This window comes from Podarcis muralis, chromosome 3 (assembly GCF_964188315.1).
Source record: "Podarcis muralis chromosome 3, rPodMur119.hap1.1, whole genome shotgun sequence".
NCBI lineage: Eukaryota > Metazoa > Chordata > Lepidosauria > Squamata > Lacertidae > Podarcis > Podarcis muralis.
The window spans coordinates 96,847,874-96,867,251 of NC_135657.1; the positions used below are offsets into that span (position 1 = coordinate 96,847,874).

At 45.7% G+C, this 19,378-nt stretch overlaps 1 protein-coding gene across 3 annotated transcripts in view; it reads left to right on the top strand.

Annotated features, from left to right (window-relative positions):
- Positions 1–19,378, top strand: part of DLGAP2 (DLG associated protein 2) — a 395,598-nt gene that overhangs the window by 17,474 nt on the left and 358,746 nt on the right. The window contains exon 2 of one of the 3 annotated variants that reach the window (XM_077926383.1): positions 16,906–17,015. The exons of the other annotated variants lie outside the window; for them this stretch is intronic. Coding sequence (XP_077782509.1) covers positions 17,001–17,015 — 15 coding nt within the window. The 5' untranslated portion in view covers positions 16,906–17,000. The remainder of the gene's footprint in view (positions 1–16,905; positions 17,016–19,378) is intronic. 3 annotated transcript variants of the gene reach the window in all.

Sequence of the window (19,378 nt, forward strand, 5' to 3'; positions counted from 1 at the left end):
GGCATTTTGGGTGATGCCCACATATGGAATTTGTTTTACAGTGAGAACAAGCAAGTCCCATCCCTACAAGTTTTCAGATGGCGCACCTGTACTCTGATATTAAGTGGGCTGCGGAGGTGGTTATGTTGCTTATTCTGCTTATTTTTTGTTTTTAAGACTCTGCTGGGTGGACTGTTTTTATGAACCAGCTCCTTTCAAGGATTTGGGATGTTTTAGATTGTGTGTGTGTGTGTGTGTGTTTACTGCTGTGTTTGCTGCTTTCAGAGGAAATTCTCCCGAGAAGAGGTGTAGAAATCGATTACACAAACAAACCCTTCCTTAAAAAAAAAAAAAAGCTTTCTCACAATGTGATCCTAAAGGTAAAGGGACCCCTGACAGTGTGATCCTACTCAGAAGTAAATCCCAATATATTTCATAAGCCCTTGCTGTCAGGTAACTGTACGTAGGATCATAGCTTTGAGCCAGTGTAGCTGTGGTGAAAATTCAGCTCTCTATATTGGAGAAACAGGCCAAACCTTACGCCAAAGAATAAACAGACATAAATCTGACATCAAGAATCACAAGACAGAGAAACCAGTAGGAGAACACTTCAATCTCCCAGGACATTCTATACAAGATCTCAAAGTAGCTGTTTTACTACAAAGGAATTTCAGAAATAGACTGGAAAGAGAAGCTGCTGAATTGCAAATCATTACCAAACTTAAAACCATGGAGACACCTGGCCTGAATAAAGACATTGGATTCTTATCTCACTATACATGACAAAGCCATTTTTCACCTTCTCACCCCTTGCTTTTTCCTGTAAGACCTACTGCAGTCGTTAATAGTCGTCAACAGGCTCATCACAGCTATCTGCCAATCACCCATTCCCACCCCCCTCTGAGTAATACCCCTCCCCACCTTCTCACTATATAGAAGGATCTGGCAACTTCTGTTTCAGTGTATCTGAAGAAGTGTGCATGCACACGAAAGCTCATACCAAGAACTAACTTAGTTGGTCTTTAAGGTGCTACTGGAAGGATTTTTTTTGTTTTGACTGTGGTGAAAATGTCGGACTTATTTTGGTTCAGCTTTGACCTTGAGCCGGCCACTGCCTCTTAGCCTCAGCTACCTCACAGGATTGTTGAGCTCCTTGGAGAAAAGTTGAGATATAAATGGAATAAGTAAGTAGGCAATGAGAACCTTGCTTCCAAGGGTTTTAGAGAGAATTCTTCGTCCTAGCTCTGCTTTACTGTGTAGAGGAATTCCGAGTAATGTTTATCATTATCATGGCTCCTGGCTGTATGTAAGTGGTCGTGCATTTTCCTATTAAGTCCAGCAAAACTGTGCCTGTGGTGTTTTGCAGGAGACTCTACTTCCACATTTAAGTAAGGATGTTCAAGAACGAAAGGCCTTTGGTGCCCTCTGCTGTCTACTGTTGACTATTTTGAAGATAATGTTTACTGTTGTTGGCTACTACATTTCTTAAAAATTAATCTCCTGTCTTTCCATAAAGCTTTTCTTTGCTCTAGGAAAAACTACAAATAGCAGATTCTGCCGGTGTTGCTGTCTATGGTGTTTTTCTGTTAGTGTCAAAACATCTACCAAAGGAAATGTAATTTCAACAGTAAATTTTGGGGACAGAAAGTTCTGTTTTTAATTCTGGATGGGAGTTCTGAAGATAAAATAATAATAATCAATAAATCCAAATGCTTTTATGAAGCTGCTAAGCTGTTGGTTATATATACTATTTAATAATTATTTGCACCAGGGGTAGCCCTCCAGATGTTGCGGAACTACAACGTCTATCATTCCTAACCATTGCTGGCTGCAGCTGATGGGAGATGGCACCTAACAGCATCTGGAGGGCTATTTATACCCCATCATTGCCTGCCATCCATATAGTTGTAAGTGCAAATATAGAATGCTGTTCCTTTTCCAACATCCCACAATACATCTACCTATTATTATTTAGTTGCCTTTCAAAAATGACTCTAAATGGCTTACAAAGGCAATAGAAATACTAAAACCAGTTACAATAAACACAGTTAATAGCAACTTTTAAAACAGCCAAACACATCTAGATAAATAAAGGTTCTGCTGCTCCACCAAAAGGGGCCACAAATACATAGAAATCCTTCAGACTAGTAGCCAAAAGCCGGTATAAAAGGGAAACGTTTTTGCCCGGTGTCTAAAGCTAGACAAAGAGGGTGTCAGGAGAGCCTCCCTGGGGAGAGCATTCCACAGGTAGGGAGCTCCCACTAAAAAACTCTGTTCACGTGTTGCTGCCCACCAGAAGTCCTGTGGAGGAGCCGCGTTGAAAAGGACCGCAGATGACAAATGTAGGGTTTGGTTTGTTCATATCTGGAGAGGCAGTCCTTGAGGTATTGGGGCCCTGATGTGTCAAGCCTTTATGGCAGGCATAGGCAAACTCGGCCCTCCAGACGTTTTGGGACTACAACTCCCACCATCCCTGACCACTGATCCTGTTAGCTAGGGAGGATGCGAGTTGTAGTCCCAAAACATCTGGAGGGCCGAGTTTGCCTGTGCCTGCTTTATGGTTAAAACCAGCACTTTGAATTGAACCTGGAAACTAATTGGTAGCCAGGATTGGTGCTATATGCTCATAGTGTCATGCCTGCAGTGAGCAATCTAGCCACCAAATTCTGCACCGTCTGCAGTTTCTGAACCGTCTTCAAGGGCAGCCCAATGATACAGTTCATTGCAAGGAGTCTAGTCTAGGTGTTACCAGAGTGTAGATGACAGAAGTTTAGGCTATCCCTGCCCAGATAGGGGCACAGCTGGACCAACAGCTGAAGCGGATGGAAGGCATTTTGCATCACCAAGGCCACTTAAGCCTCAAGCAACAGTGATGAACCCAGTAGGTCCTCCTTGTGCTCATTTGGAGGGAATGTAGCCCCATTAAGAGCCGACAACCTCCCATCCCTCCGTTCTAGGAAACCATCCTCTAGCAATGCCTCAGTTTTGTCCGGATTAAGGCTTCGGTTTATTGGCTTTCATCCAGTCCATTATTGAGACAAGACATTACTGAGACATTTTGCCCATCTTTTAAATTTTTTTTTATGACTATCTATTTAATTCCATAGAACATAATAATACCTTTCGGAGTATAAAATGTTAAAGAGGGGTGTATTTTTTATAACTAGTAAGACCTGCAGAAGCGCTTTGTGTGGCACCTTCTGTATTATTATCATTATATATAATCATTACACAACTGTTTCTAAATTGTACAGCAACTTTGCTCACAAGGAGGGAGATGCTGCTAAGGCTGGACAGAATGGTTCGAATTATCCGTGTGTAATATTTGCAGTGGATGTCTGGTGTTTTAGCTAAAAGTCAAGTCTTTGGCCAGTGAAGCTGGAGCTGTGTGTTAGAGCTGGCAAAGCCAAGCAAATTCTTGAACAATTGTGTCCCACTGTCTTGCCCCTCCGCCTCTACTTCCTGGCAATGCCGCTTCTGGGAGAACAGGGACTCAGCTGTACAGCTGCAAATTAAGTGTTTTAAGAGTGTTGTAAAGTGCATTATGGGGCACAGGTGGTGCTGTGGGTTAAAACCACAGAGCCTAGGACTTGCCGATCAGAAAGTCAGCGGTTCGAATCCCCACGATGGGGTGAACTCCCGCTGCTCGGTCCCTGCTCCTGCCAACCTAGCAGTTCGAAAGCACGTCAAAGTGCAAGTAGATAAATAGGTACCGCTCTGGCGGGAAGGTAAACGGTGTTTCTGTGCGCTGCTCTGGTTTGCCAGAAGCGGCTTAGTCATGCTGGCCAAATATCCTGGAAGCTGTACGCCGGCTCCCTCGGCCAATAAAACGAGATGAGCACCACAACCCCAGAGTCGTCCGTGACTGGACCTAATGGTCACGGGTCCCTTTACCTAAAGTGCATTATACAAATGGGACACTAGATGGTGATGGTGAGCTATGGCAAATTAAATATATTTTTCGAAACTTTTTTTAAAAAACAGTTTCACAGAGTTGTTGTTTCACCATACATGCCATTTTCCTGTTGAAACACCAAAGTGGCTTACTAAGACAGAAGCCCACTCAATGTCTTTCTTGGGACACTCCTCTGAACCCAGTGTCATTTCCCCATGCCTGCCAGGGTGTGACATTGCTGTGGTCACCAACCTCACCCTGCAGCTTTGAAACTATGGGAGCTTGCATAAAGTCACCTGGCCAGTTCACAACTGCTGAGACCGTTAAACCCAGGGTCTATTATTGACAAACATTCTGATGGTCTAGGTATGAATGTCATAAATAAAGTCACGCATGATTGCAACAACAGCATCTGGCCATAGAGAAATCCCCCCCCCACAACCCCCCCCCCATAAATAGTGTTGCTACATTTTGGATAGCAGAGGCAGATGCATGGCATGAGAATTAGCTAGCGGAATATGCCCCCATAGAGATTGCTAAGCAACACTTGACAGCAGTATATATAAGAACTCCGGCATTGTCTGCCGAGGTAAATTGCATTCATTTTCACACTGAAGCCCTTCAGTAGATAAAGATGGATGACCTATAGCTCCAGGCTTTTATAATGTCAAAGGAGAAGAGAGCAGGGGGTGGGATACAAAAGAACTAGTGAAACTTATCTCATTTTGTTTGGTACCATGAGAAGGTAATAAAAGGTCGCATGCATATGAGAGTCCACATGGTTGTCAAGGCTGGACCTTGAAGCACAACAGAATGAATTTGCAATCTGCCAAATGTGAATACTGCTTGGTGGAATTGCCGGTGGAGGCTGAGGGGTGAGCTGGGTTCAATGATTCTATTATTATTATTTATTAAATTTGTATACCACCCTTCACCTGAAGATCACAGGGGAGTGGGCAAAATAATAATAATAATAATAATAATAATAATAATAATAATAATTTATTTATACCCCACCCATCTGGCTGGGTTTCCCCAGCCACTCTGGGCGGCTTCCAACAAAGTATTAAAATACAGTAGTCTGTTAAACATTAAAAACTTCCCTAAAGAGGGCTGCCCTCAGATGTCTTTGAAAAGTCTGGTACTTGCTCTTCTCTTTGACATCTGGACACAAAATACGTAAAAACAACACACCCAGAAACAAACCAATAACCACAAACACCTATAGATACTTATGGACCCCTCCCCAAACGTATTGTAGAATTCAGTTTTACAAAAACTGGTAGTGTTGATCTCAACCTAAACAGGACTGAATTCCTAGAATTTTGTGCCAATGATCTACTTGAACTATTCTGCCTCAGCTAGGAACATCTGTTGACTGTGGAGCTGACAATGCATGACCCACAAGCAATGTGTCAGAAGGATTAGATAGATATATGATTACATTTCTTCTTCTTCTTCTTCTTTGGCGATCACTTGTAGCCGAGTAAGATGGTCTTCCATGAACACGGTCTTAACAGTGAGTCCATAAGTCACTGAGAAGGCCAGTTCTGGATCCACACGTTCTTCCACAGCGGGGACGTAGGTTTCCAAGTGGGAGTTGATCATGGTGATGGTTTGCCTTCCTCTTAGCTCGCTTCTCCATTTTGCCCTGAGTTTGTGCTTCTTCAAAGTCCATGACAGCTTTGGTATTGGCTGTTCTCCAATTGGAGCTCTCACAGGCCAGTGCTTCCCAGTTATCAGTACTTGTGTTAGATTTTTTAAAAGATTTGCCTTGAAAACGTCTTTAAACCTCTTTTGTTGTCCACGGGTATTTTACTTTCCATTCTTGAGTTGGGAATAGAGTAGTTGCTTTGGCAGACGATAATCAGGCATTCGTACAACATGACCAGTCCAACGAAGTTGATGTTGAAGAATCATTGCTTCGACACTGGTGATCTTTGCTTCTTCCAGTACACTGGCATTCGTTCCCCTGTCTTCCCAAGTGATGTGTACAGTTTTTTGGATACACCGTTGATGGAATCTTTCGAGGAGTTGGAGATGGCGTTTATAAGTAGCCCATGTTTTTCATTTATATTCCTTCCTATAAGGAGCTCAGCATGCATGGGCTGCAGTCATATATCAGTTTATTCTGTTTCCTTAACTCTTAATTTCTGCATTATATTTCAGCTTTCACATGACTTAAAAGTCACTTTGGAAATATAGCAGAGTATAGCATAGGTTTCCCACTCATTTACATGACATTTGCTTCCAGAAAAGCACCTGTTTGAAAATAGCACAGAAATGAAGGCTATGTTTCTAGAAGTGGCTTTCTCATTGTGTGAAAGCCGAAATGAAATGCAGAAATTAACTGTTAGGGAAGCAACAAGAGAACAGTGTAAAATGCTCCCTCACATTTTATTCTTACAAAAGGTTAGGCTGAGAGACTGTGAGTGTCCCAAGGTGGCCACTGAGCTTTGTGCCTGAATGGGGTTGGAACTTGGGTATCCTCAGTCCAAGTCTAAACGTGTAAGCATCCCAGGTTATTATGCCCGCAAGCAGGACGAGGGGCCTACTCATAAGGGGTTCTGTACACTCTAGCCAACATAGGATGGGCGCTTTTATTTATCTACTTTTAAATTTTATTTTTACATTTCTACCCCACCTTTCATCTAAGGAGCGTAAGGTCACATGCACACTTCTTCCTCTCCTCGTTTTATCTTCATAGCAACCCTGTGAGGTAGGCCTGGCTGGGACACTGCAATTGGCCCAAGGTAACCCATTGAGCTACATGGCTCACTGGGGATTTGAACTCTGGTCTCCCAGATCCTAGTCAATACAGCACACTGCATGCTACTTATTAACCAGAGACAAACCAAAAGTGGCTCACAGATTCAACTCCTCCTGGGTGGTTTTCAAGCTTCCATAAACCTCCAATATCTCCAAGCAATATACCGTATTTTTCGCCCTATAAGACACACTTTTCCCCCTCCAAAAATGAAGGGGAAATGTGTGTGTGTCTTATGGGGCGAATGCAGACCCCTTGGCTTCAGCGATAGCAACGCGAAGCCTCCGAAGCCTGCGCTCCGGAGGCTTCGCATTGCTTCCGCTGAAGCCAGGAGAGTCTGCTCTTTGAGGCTAGCAGTGGGGGAAAGCAGCGCTTCCCCCATCGCCAGCCCCAGAGGATGGGGGGCAGCAGGAAGGTGCGCTGACGCCTTCCCGCTACTCTCCAACCCTCCTTTGGGCTTTTGCGGGAGATGGGGGAACTCCCCCACCTCCCGCAAAAGCAGGCAAAAGCCGCGCGCTCTTTAAAGGGGCTCCGCGGCTTCTGCTGGCTTTTCTAGGAGGTGGGGGAATTCCCCCACCTCCTAGAAAAGCCCACAGGAGCCGCACACCCTTTAAAGAGCGAGCGGCTCTTGGGGACTTTTCCCCAAGGAGGGAGAAGGGACTGACTGGCCGAGTCAGTCCCTTCTCCCTCCTTTGGGCGTTTGTGGGAGATGGGGGAATTCCCCCACCTCCCGCAAAAGCCTGCAAAAGCCTTGCGCTCTTTAAAGGGGCTCCGCGGCTTCTGCTGGCTTTTCTACGAGGGGGGGGGATTCCCCCACCTCCTAGAAAAGCCCGCAGGAGCCGCGCACCCTTTAAAGAGCGCGCCGCTCTTGGGGGCTTTTCCCCGAGGAGGGAGACGAGACTGACTGGCCGTTTCAGTCCCTTCTCCCTCCTGGTCGAAAAGCCCGCAGGAGTCACGCGGGGCTTCTGCTGGCTTTTCTACGGGGGGGGGGGGGGGATTCCGCCACCTCCTGCAAAAGCAGGGAGAAGGTCTTGGAGTAGCGCACAGGCTGCGTGCAGCCTGCCCACTGCTCCCAGAGCTGCGGGGGGGGGGGGAATCATATTTTCCCCCTTGATTTCCCCCCCTGAAAACTAGGTGCGTCCTATGGGCCGGTGCGTCCTATAGGGCGAAAAATACGGTAAGCAGGTTGGTAACTGAAAATGAACTATTTTTTTTCATTAAGCTCCCACAGTAATTTCACTGTTGGTCTCTAGCACTGAAAACAAGTTCTGCCTGGGAACAAATCCTGGCTTGAGTTCAGGCCTTTGTGTACTTAAGCAGAGGACGGTTTGTGATGACACATCCTTCAATATTCAATCATGTTCCCTAGTATGTTTAAATTGTTCGAAATGTCAGCATTTTGAAAGGTTCAGTATAGCCCAAGCCTCTGAAGCATCTTAAATCTACCCCTATTCATTCCATTCTACTGCACAAGAGAAGCTGCCAATTCTTCACCAGTTTAGAATAACTCTGCTGGATGCAGAAGCAATGGCAGTAAGAAGTATTCACCCTTCACCACAATCACTTTCATAGCATAGCACCTGAAATGAGCTCTGTCCTGTGTAGAGATGGGAAGGCCTGGAAAAATTGGGGGGGAAAACAGATTCCCCCCCCCCCCCCGTTTTTCCCCCAAGCCATTTTTTATGGAAAAATTGGGGGTGGGGGAAAGTGTGTGGAATATTCAAACTATATCAAACTGGTTTTTTTTCATTTCCCCCCAGAAAAAAACAGCTTTGGAAAAAAACGGGGAGAAACAGGGGAAAACCTGTCCCTCCCATTTTTCTGGTTTCCCCCCAGGCCTTCCCATCTCTAGTCCTGTAGGAGGTTGTACTCATTCTTCTTTCATTTGCATTCAAGCTGCTGTTCCTCCTAAGTTGCTTTTAATTCCCCATTCTGCCAAGAAAGTGAATGAGTTGCTTGGGAGCTATCATGTTAGCCACCTGGGTCATCTCCAGATACCAAAGGTCCACTAGGGTGGGGGAATAAATCACATGAGGCAAGTGGAGTTAACTCTTTATTAGGAAAAAAACAGGATCTGCACAGGAGTGCCGGACCTAATGAGCACAGCAGCTCTTCTTTGGTAGGTCATGCCCTTATGAAGTGGTTGTGTAGGTCTGAAGCTCCTCTCCTCCCCATGCCTAAGCCCCTTCCTCTCCAGGGTTTTAACCCAAGCAATCCGAGATCGTGCCTGCATGCTTATCATTGCTCTTCCCGCTTCATGCCTCTCCTGGTTCTGGGTCCGGGGGGGAGGGGAGCTTGTCACCTGGGCCTCTTCAACAACTTGACTTATCTCTGACTCTTGGCCTCCTTCATCCCAGTCTCTTGCTTCACCTTCTAGCTCTGATTCTGGTCTGCTCTCTGCCACAGGCTGCCCCCGCTCACTAAGCCCTGTTACCTCTTCAGCTTCTGACATCTCCTCTTCCCAGTCTTCTCCCTCTGACTGCTCATCGTCGTCCCACCAATCCCCTTACTCTGAGCCTTCTTCCCTTGGGGGATCCCTAGCTGGTTCCTCCCACCATTCCTCTGCATCTAACCAGTCCATGACAATAGTTGTTTCCTAATTATATTTTCGGGGGCGCGGGTGGCGCTGTGGGTAAAAGCCTTAGTGCCTAGGGCTTGCCGATCGGAAGGTCGGTGGTTCGAATTCCCGCGGCGGGGTGCGCTCCCGTTGTTCGGTCCCAGCACCTGCCAACCTAGCAGTTCGAAAGCACTCCCGGGTGCAAGTAGATAAATAGGGACCGCTTACTAGCGGGAAGGTAAACGGCGTTTCCGTGTGTGGCTCTGGCTCACCAGAGCAACGATGTCATGCTGGCCACGTGACCCGGAAGTGTCTGCGGACAGCGCTGGCCCCTGGCCTCTTGAGTGAGATGGGCGCACAACCCTAGAGTCTGTCAAGACTGGCCCGTACGGGCAGGGGTACCTTTACCTTTTAATTATATTTTCAAAACCATTATCATTATTTTACAACCTCTCCTCTTCCTCGGAACACATTCTATCTTGAGCTGGAAGGTTAGGACTCATTCTTTTTGTCCACAGATTTGTGTTCCTATGTTCCTGTTTGGTATACATCCTGTATCAGCTTCTGTTCTTTCTCAGTGCTTCATCATGAGGCCCAGAGGTTTATCTCTTTTCTCAGGAGCCTACTAGAAATCGATTCCACAATTTGTAGTGCACATTACACTCCTAGCTCCCCAGTGTATTCTGGAATAAAACTTTATTTTGTGTCTTTATGAAATAAACCCCAGGGTCATCTGCCCTTTCTGTGTCCCGTTTAGATTTACGGGTGTAATTACACTTTGATATATATTATGGAACATGGCACGTTTGTGTTAAAGAAGAACCCGCGCTCCACATTTAAGGAGGAATCCTGAGAGATCTAAAATTTATGCACATGTTTGTGCATTTGAAAACATAAACAAAAACCCTGGCAGGTTTCTGATAAGTAATTAGCCACACACAATATTTTGTTGCACGAAAAGCAATTGTGCTTCTAGTTGGGAAAGAAGAGCAGTCTTTCCTGCCATTCTTATGTTGCTCCAGGAAGTTGCTGGACTGGATTTGTAAGGTGGTTTTTGCTCTGTGCTATATTTATTTATTAACCAATTTAATTTCTCTGCCCTCTGCATTTCAGCTAATGCTCACACAATGGCCACAGCAATGTGCCGTGTTTTCCTGTAGTTAGCTCAGGTTGGTGTTCTCAAATGGCTACTCTCATTGACACCAGGTGCTAACACTGGCTGTAGAATCTTGGGATGTTTTAGGGACTTGCATGCAACTCTGTTTTCTGGTGAGACTCTGTTCCAGACTACACTGTCTCTGGGCACTAAAACTGAGTCCCTGCTCATTCTGGGTATCTACAAAGACCTTTATTGATGCAGCTTCATTGACATAAAGCTTGAGTGTTAAGTTTGTACCTGAAAGAAACACAAGAGTTGCACTAAAGGCGATTGGTTGGCATGCCCTCCTCCACGCTTATGGTTCCACCATCAGCCATAACAGCTGATAACAGTGCAGGGACAAAAAAGACCAACTTTGCCATTACACAGGGCCTAGTGTCCTACTAAGACATATGCCCATAGGATTGGGGACTTGAGAGAGGGAGAGAAAGTTAGGCCTAAGCATCCTTTCATATATGAACTGTGGTTTGCCCATGATTTACATACTTTGGTGTAACTCCAGCATCCTCACTGAACGATGAGATTGGGTTGTTCTGCTTCAGACCTTGGAGAGCTCCTTCTGCTCCTAGTAGATTCCACTGGAACACAGGAAACTCCCTTTTATAGAATTAGACCATTGGTCCATCTTTGCATTGTCATTTCTGGCTGACAATGGGATTCATTGTTATTGTGGCTCTCCAGGGATTCAGACAGGGAATCTTACTTAGCCCTACTTGGAAATGCTGGAGAATGAACTTGGCTATTCCCCTAAATAAACCCATGATTCGACTTGGTGTAAAGAAGGAAGGAAGGAAGGCAGCAAGCAAGCAAGGAAGGTGCTTTTATCCTGAACCTTTAGGGAATGCTGACATGTTGGTTGTGCATTCTGTAGCTCGTTTAGCTCATGCACACCCAATATTGAATTTGCATTGGATGTTTACAAAATTGCGGCAATTGCTAGGATGGCTATGTGCCCTGTTTTACAGAGGACAGCCATCTGATTGAATGGCTGTCCAGTCTAAACATTGCTTAAAGATTAGAAAATCAGAGCAGGTGCCTTGAAATTGCCTATCAGCTGTTAGTAGAACCTGCACACCACCAGCAGCAGCTCCTGCACAGCATACTCAGCAAGCATACAGGCCACCTCTTCACAGTCTTCCTTACTATGTTGAGATTTAATGTGTTTCTTTTTAAATTATTGCATCTGTCCACATAAATTAGCTTGTGCAATGCCCCTGATTCCTTCTCTTCCCTCACATAAATCACATAAATAACAGTATCTGAAGAAGTGTGCATGCACACGAAAGCTCATACCAATAACAAACTTAGTTGGTCTCTAAGGTGCTACTGGAAGGATTTTTTTTTATAAATAACAGCAGCCACTGGATTGTTCAATTCAGTTGTTTATCAGGCACGGAGTATGACATTGTGTTCTGTTTCCCCACTGAATACAATCTGGCACTTCCTCGTTGGAGCATCGATTTGGTGTGATCTGAGGCCTTGCCCTGTGGCTGGCCAGCCCCTTGGACTCCCCCACCCCCTAGCACCTTCTTCCTGTTAGGCCTGGACTTGGCTGGGACTCCAGTCAGGCCCTCTTTACCCTTCCCCTCCTCCTCAGTTATAAGGACAGCCATGTTTCTCCCCAGCTGTTCCTCATCTGTCTTAGCATGCTGTACTGCAGGGAGGAGAAATGATGTGTCTTATCCAGCTGCAGGGTTGCCTCCCAGACATCTTCTGCCAACATGCCCTGTTGACTGGGACCTTGCTCCTGCATCCATGTGGGAGGAAATCCTTGGGGGCAGTAGGGTGGTCATTCACAAATGCATTTCCCTTGTTTTGATACCTAGTGTGCTGGTCCCGGGGGGAAGGTTACTGTTACCGTAGTCAAAGTTCAGTCCTGAGTCACTAGCCTGGAAATAGTTCTCAAGGTGCGAGGCGAGGTCCGAAGCAGGGAGCCGGGCGGGGACAGGAACACTCGAAGATCAGAAGCAGGAAGCCGGGCGGGGAACAGGAACACTGGAAGGTCAGAAGCAGGAAGCCGGGCAGGGAACAGGAACACTGGAGGAACAGGACTGGATGCTGGCCGAAACAGCTCTTCAATGACGACGTTGCTCCCGCAACCTGGGACCGGGCTGACTGGCCTTTATCTTCTCTGAGGCCAGGGGCGGTCCCGGCCCCCAGGAGCCCCGCCTCTCCTGGCCTTAAGGCGAGCACTCCTCCTGGGAGAAACCAGTTCCCTTCACCTCTCTGCCCTAAGCCTCTGCAGTTCAGGAGAGGCTGAAGGGTTACTGGGCCCAGGGGGAGACTCACCTGTAGGCACTGAGTCCTCAACCACCTCTGGGGCCAGAATGGATTCACCTGGTGCCTGCTCCTGAGGATCTAGCACAGGTGCAGGCTCCTCAGAATCAAGGCTCTGCCCCAGTTCAGCCGGCCCTGGAGGCAGGGACTCCTGTGCCGGCTGGGATTCCTCCGGTTCACTCTCAGAATCGGAATCCCAGGCCATCACACCTAGGCTTCTTTGCATCATTGGCAGGGAACTGTATCTGTGCCCTCCCTTCCCTTGCACCCCTGATAAGGAGAGTGTGCAGACGGGCTCCTAGCCACTCTGGTCCCTTTCTGTGCTGTGCTCTTGGTGGTGGGTAACCTTGACAACCCGTAGGTATGCCCTTGTTGGTGTGCATCCTAAGTGGCTACCCTAGAATCAAGCAAGGGGTACAGAAGTGCTGGGAGACAGTAATCAAGCTGTATGCTTCCAAATTACTGAATCTATGAGGGAAACACTTTTAGATCATAGAGAAAAGCCACAACATTGAAACAGAAAAGTTTATTCCATTCATATCACTTACTTCAACAAGCTCAGGCTGTGCACAGATTTGGGGTGTGTGAGTGGTTGGAGCTATTCAGCTTCGTCCTCATGATGGACCTGTGAAGTGAATTAGGCTGAAAGATAATAAATTGTTTAAGGCAACCTGGCAGGCGTCATGCCTGAGCAGGAACTGGAACCCAGACTAAACCCAGCACTCCATCCACTAAATCACACAGGCTCTACAAGAAATCCTGTTCTTATTTTCAAGACCGCTCAGAATGAGTAACGCATTATATGCTACCACACAGTCACTTAAGCATTTAATATTCCTCTGAGTATTTTCTTGCTCTCTTTTATCTCTCTCTCTCTCTCTCTCTCTCTCTCTCCGTGTGTGTGTGTGTGTGTGTGTAGCCACACTCTGTCTTCATGTCAGATTATTTGGCAAAGCTGCGTTACCAGGACATGGTCTTTATGAGTCATTCAATATGTGCTTTGGCTGAGCTGGTTAATTCATAAATATTTATAGTTCTAGCCCTGCAGTGTAGTTCATAAAGTTGGGTGAGAAGCATTTAAACTAAAATAATGCTACTAGTGATTACTTCAGTTAAAAATGAAATAAAAACCCTCTGCACTTGTATTTCTCTGCTTTAATCCTCTAAGTTGCAGCTTCACAAGAAATATAAGCCACTGGAAGTCCTTTAAGTTATCGTGCTGTTTTTGCTTGACTCGTTTGTTTCCTTTGGAGTTAGGTTTGCTGAATCATTAGGAATTGATTTTCAGATGCTTTGGAAATCCAAAAAGCTCACTCTGTGTGCTGCACAAAATATTCCTGACTAGTATTTTATGGAATAAAAACAGGAGTCAGGAATCTTTGAATAGCACACGAAGTCCCTCCCCCCCCCAAAAGATCTAAACAAACAAAAACTATCCAGCCAAGTATATCATTTTAATTATAATATCAAACTTTAAGGCGAAATCTAATCTTACCTCAAATCTAACTTTTATCTAATTTAGTTAGACAAAGGGCAATTTTAAAGTTAAGATTCTACATTTCCAGCATCCTTGTTACATTACTAAGCAGATGAGGCTGAAATAATTGAGCTACTCTAGGGGATAATAATTGAACATGTATGTCAGTTAACACTTGCCTTTGGAAAACCAGCTGGCTCATTATTGGGTACAGTCAGCTCCCACTTCAGACATTTGCTCAGTGTGTGGAGGTTGGTGGGGCAGAGCTGGAAAGATGAGCATAAGGCCAGGTTCAGGGAGCCCAGCCTCTTTAATCACCTGCATGGAGTGATTAAACAATTAATGCATGGAGGAGACTTGTGAGTTCCAGTCCAAAGCTATTCATCCTGATCCAGGGGGAAAGGAGAGGCACTACCAGAAAATAGTGAGAAGTAAGGGACGCTTCAAGCCGGTGCTAGAAAAGCAACACACACACACACACACACACACAGACAGACACAAGCTGCAGAAAACATGCACCTAAAGAGAAGCAAACTGATACTGAATTGCTAAGGTATTATTTATTTTGCAGAATAAAAATAGATTAACACCCCCACCCACCCACACAATTATAAGATGTTTGACTAAACATGTTTCCTTAAAATGTTAACATGCATAGGTATACAAATATCAAAGCTATAAAATAGACATTTTCCTTACCAAAGATATCCATAATGGCATTTATAATTATTTATTTTCAAAACTAACACCTTAAAATTGCCAGAGGGCAGGAGGAGTGGTGTCAAAAGAGTTAAAACAAACAAAAAAAATTCCTATCTTTATATTGCAAAAAATGGTTTAGAAATTCAGTACCAGTTTGCTTCTGCCTCTCTCTCTCTCTCTCTGTGTGTGTGTTTTCCTGCAGTCAAGCATTTCATCCTTTACCAGACAGGACATTTTCTTCACTGTGTAACAATATTCTGAGTACCTGCAAATAGGTGATCTGTATGGGGAAACCTGATTTTTTGCATGCAGATTGCTATTGTTGTTATCACAGCAAAAGAAATAAGGAAAATAACGTTCCAATGAGTCTTCAATCAGATACAGCCCGAGAGTTATGCGTAGGACCCAGCTGAAGCGCTGCCTTCTCGGCCTCCCATCATTCACAGCACACTTACCGCAAAAGCTGTGCTTTCATACAAACAGCAACAGCCCATGCTTCAGTCTCATGTATATGCAATGTGCCTTTAAAATATTGCTTTCCCCCAGTTTAATAGGCTTCTGTGTCAATCTCATTAGCCTATGTGGAGCCGTAGCAGCGCTGTTCTGTTGAGCGAAGCAAAGGACAAATCCGTCTCTCCATATGTTTAAAGGCTTGGTAAAGGCAAGGTTATTTGCTTAATGGGTACCAATCCTTTGTTGACGTTCCCACAACCTGGTAGGCAGGTCATGGTATATACCTTCCTGCCAGGGTGGGAGCGTGGAAAAAGCTGTAAGCTGGATTGGGTGAGAGAGATGGGGAAAAGACAGCTTGAGCTCTTGGAGCTGACTGACAAGGAGCAACTATGTGGAGCTGCAAGGATATTGCTTTGGGGCAGAGGGGGATGTTGATGCTGCATTAATGCTAGCATTGCCTCTTTGCTTGCCTGATCCCCTTTCCCTTCCCTCCTTTGACTTACCTGATGCATTGGCAGCAACGGCACAAGGTGGCTATAGCTGAAAGGGCAGCTGCTGAATAGCGGGCAGGAGAGTTTTTGGAACCTGACCCCTCAGAACACGCCTGGTACTTATTTGCACACCAGAGTTTATTTTGGTACTTCCGGGACATCTAAATAAATATATAAATAATACGGTTGCGTTTCATTTGGTTCTTAATGGATGGGGGACCTTTTCCTGGTAGAGGACTGCATTCCCTTGCAGGCAACTTTCTGGAGCCTGCATGCAAGTGGTGGGCGGGGCCAGGGGCTAAAAAGTGGGCGGAGCCATTGACATTGAACTGTGCTTCCCTTTGAACGGTGGCTTGTTCCCCCGTTCCAGCCACATAAAAGTCAGAGCCCTGCTCTCCACCCGCAAGATGGAGCAAAAAAGCATTGACATTGTTCAAGCCATGCAAAAGTACTTGAGGGAGGACACAGGTGGTCCAAGGAGAGTCCCAAGGGCTTGGAGATGATGTGCAAGCATGCGGCAGAAGGCCTCACCCTCACCTGTTTATGTTCGTTTGAACATATGTAAAAGTGTATTTAGGTTGGGGGTGGGAGTGGTCTCCCATGAGATCTGAAATTGTGCTTTTTCAGGCTGCCTTCGGGCTCGTCAATGAATATGAGTAGGTTTGGAGTGTTGCCTCCCAACACAAATCTCCTCCCCTCTGCCTGAGATCATTCCATAGCATCTGAAAATATTCTTGATCTGATACTATCCAGTCCAAGCAAAATTTGGAACCTCCCCCTTCTACCAAATGGGGAAAACAACAACAACAACCAAGCATGCTTTCCGTTTCTTTTGCATAAAAGCGGTCTTAAACAATAAATAATGTTTCCACACACTCAGAGTCAAATCCTATAAATCCTGTACAGGACATTTGTTTGACTTTTGGCTCTGCTTGCTTCTTTCATGCTCCATTGCTGCATTCAGCTGAAATAAGTGCTATGTGGGACCTTCATTTTTTTACTCTCTTGTTTTATGTGAACACCACATACACTTACGCTTTTCTCTCTCTTTCTCCTTTTTTTGCATAGGGGTATGGGTGGGTGGCTGGGGCGTCTTGCCTTTTGCTATGAAATCGTTTTCCCCCATTTCTATTCATTCCTCATCTTAGGGTTTCTCATCCCCTGACGTGCGAATGTAACTGCCACAAGTTCACCCACTGCATCTTCTTGTGAATGCCTGCAACGCACACAAGGCTCAGACATTATGGGGACAACTCAGGTACTGTTAACCTCCCGGGACAAATGCTTCTTTTTGCACTGAAGTCATGCAGTTGCCCAGAAAATATGCCGTAACAAGTACTTGGGGAATGGTCACTTGCACTGGTTTAACTCTGTTGCTCTTGGTTTATGTCGAGTAGCCTAAAAAATGGATGGGCTGAGGCTGGTGAAAAGGTAGTTAAAATTGAATGTGTATACTGGTGAGATTATTGGTTCAGAACTATGCTAGCATGTCTCCAGTGACTGTGGGGTGGGAAGTCCATGTGCAAATAGCATGTGCAGTTGTTCTCAAGATTGCTCTTGTAGCACAACTGCTGCTGCAGGGCAAATGTGCTCAACGCAGCTCAACACCTATAGAACAGTAAGCGAGACCTGTCCCCTGTTCATTAGAGCAGGGTTGGGCAACCTTGGGCTCTTCCTTATGATGCTGGACTCTCATCTGCCCCAGCTAGCATGGGATGATGGGAGTTCTGGTCCAGCAACATTTGGAGTACTGTCTAGCCACTGCTCTGCCATGACTCCCCAGAGCTAAATCCACCAGCAAGCCAAGAATCATGGCTTTTAAAGCAAAGCAAGATGTGGGAGTGGGGAGAAGCATCTTAAGGAGCTCATGCAGGGTAACAAAGTCAGCCTGAAATGGTCAGCCAGTAAAGGTCAAATAAGACTTATCTGATTCCTCCTCCCCTGGGCTAATAATATCTTATAAAGAGAGGGAGTTTATATCAGTGAAAAGCCATAAGAGGAAAGGGTTATGTGCCCTCTTTCCTCCCTTCTCCGATCTTCAGAACAACCCAATGTAGCTTCTAGTTATCTGACCAACAATTTTGGGTGTCCCTAGTACCTGATGTCCATGTCATGCCTGGCTTGGTCCCAGCTGTGGAGGATGGAGAAGTCATGATTCAGGTCCTCAACTTCAGCTGACGAAGTCCAGGGGAAAGTCATCTAATGATACAGAGAGATGTGTTCCAAGTGCAATGGGTCTATGTTAGACTAGACCTGGGAGACCAAGGTTCAAATACTTCGTCAGTCATGAAGCTCACTAGGTGGCCTTGGGCCAGCACCACTCCTCAGCCCAAGCTATCTCACAGGGTTATTGTTGTGAGGATAAAATGGGTTGGGCAGGGAAGAACCACGTATGCAACTTTGGGTTCCTTGGAGGATATAAATGTAATAGTGAAAAAACTAAACAAGTGCACCAGAATGCAGGGAGCTTATCCCCACACACTGGAGAGCAGCTGGTATCCCAGTATCGTTGAGCTTCAATTTTCAACTGCCCCAGCCAATGTAGCCTATGGCCAGCGTTGATGGGAGCTACAGTCTACAACATTTGGAGGACATCAGGTTGGGAAGTAAAGGTAAAGGGACCCCTGACCATTAGGTCCAGTCGTGGCCGACTCTGGGGTTGTGGCGCTCATCTCGCTTTATTGGCCAAGGGAGCTGGCGTACAGCTTCCGGGTCATGTGACCAGCATGACTAAGCCGCTTCTGGCGAACCAGAGCAGCGCACGGAAACACTGTTTACCTTCCTGCCGGAGCAGTACCTATTTATCTACATGCACTTTGACGTGCTTTTGAACTGCTAGGTTGGCAGGAGCAGGGACTGATCAACGGGAACTCACCCCGTCGCGGGGATTCGAACCACCGACCTTCAGATCAGCAAGTTCTAGGCTCTAGGACGCCACCCGCGTCCCTTATCAGGTTGGGAAAGGCTACCATAAAATACCTGTCTGCATCTCCACTGGTCCAAACTTAGGGTTGCACCATAGAACCATAGAATTGTAGAGTTGGAAGGGACCCTGAGGGGGGTCATCTATTCTAGTCCTACCCCCCTGCAATGCAGGAATATGCAGCTTTCCCATATGGGGATCAAACCTGCAACTTTGGTGTTATCAACACCATGCTCCAACCAACTGAGCTATCGCATGGCACCCCTGCTAAGCAGACTGCCAGGTCCCAGGACGTCCCAAAACAACATTTATCCTGACCGCCCTATCTCTCTTCCCAACACAGTTCAACATTTATGGGGAGAAGATTGTTCTCAAATTAGCTGGCTGATGGTGCGTTACTTTAATTTAGTTGCGCTGATTGTTTCTGATGTAGTAATGACTTAAGTAATTAATCTATCTCATGCTTTTATCATAATTCCCTCACCCTTAACATTTTTGGTGCTGCTGAAGGCTTTAATGCATTGCAAAATCTCAGAAACAAGTGCTCTGAAGCTCACGTTTTTAAAAAACCATATAAATAATACTACAGCAGCACCCCCTAGTGTGTGCTTAACAAAAATGATCATGATATTGTTAATAAATTCCTTTTTGCAAAGCATGTGTGTGTTTATAAGCCGCAACATCATTCATTCACGTGA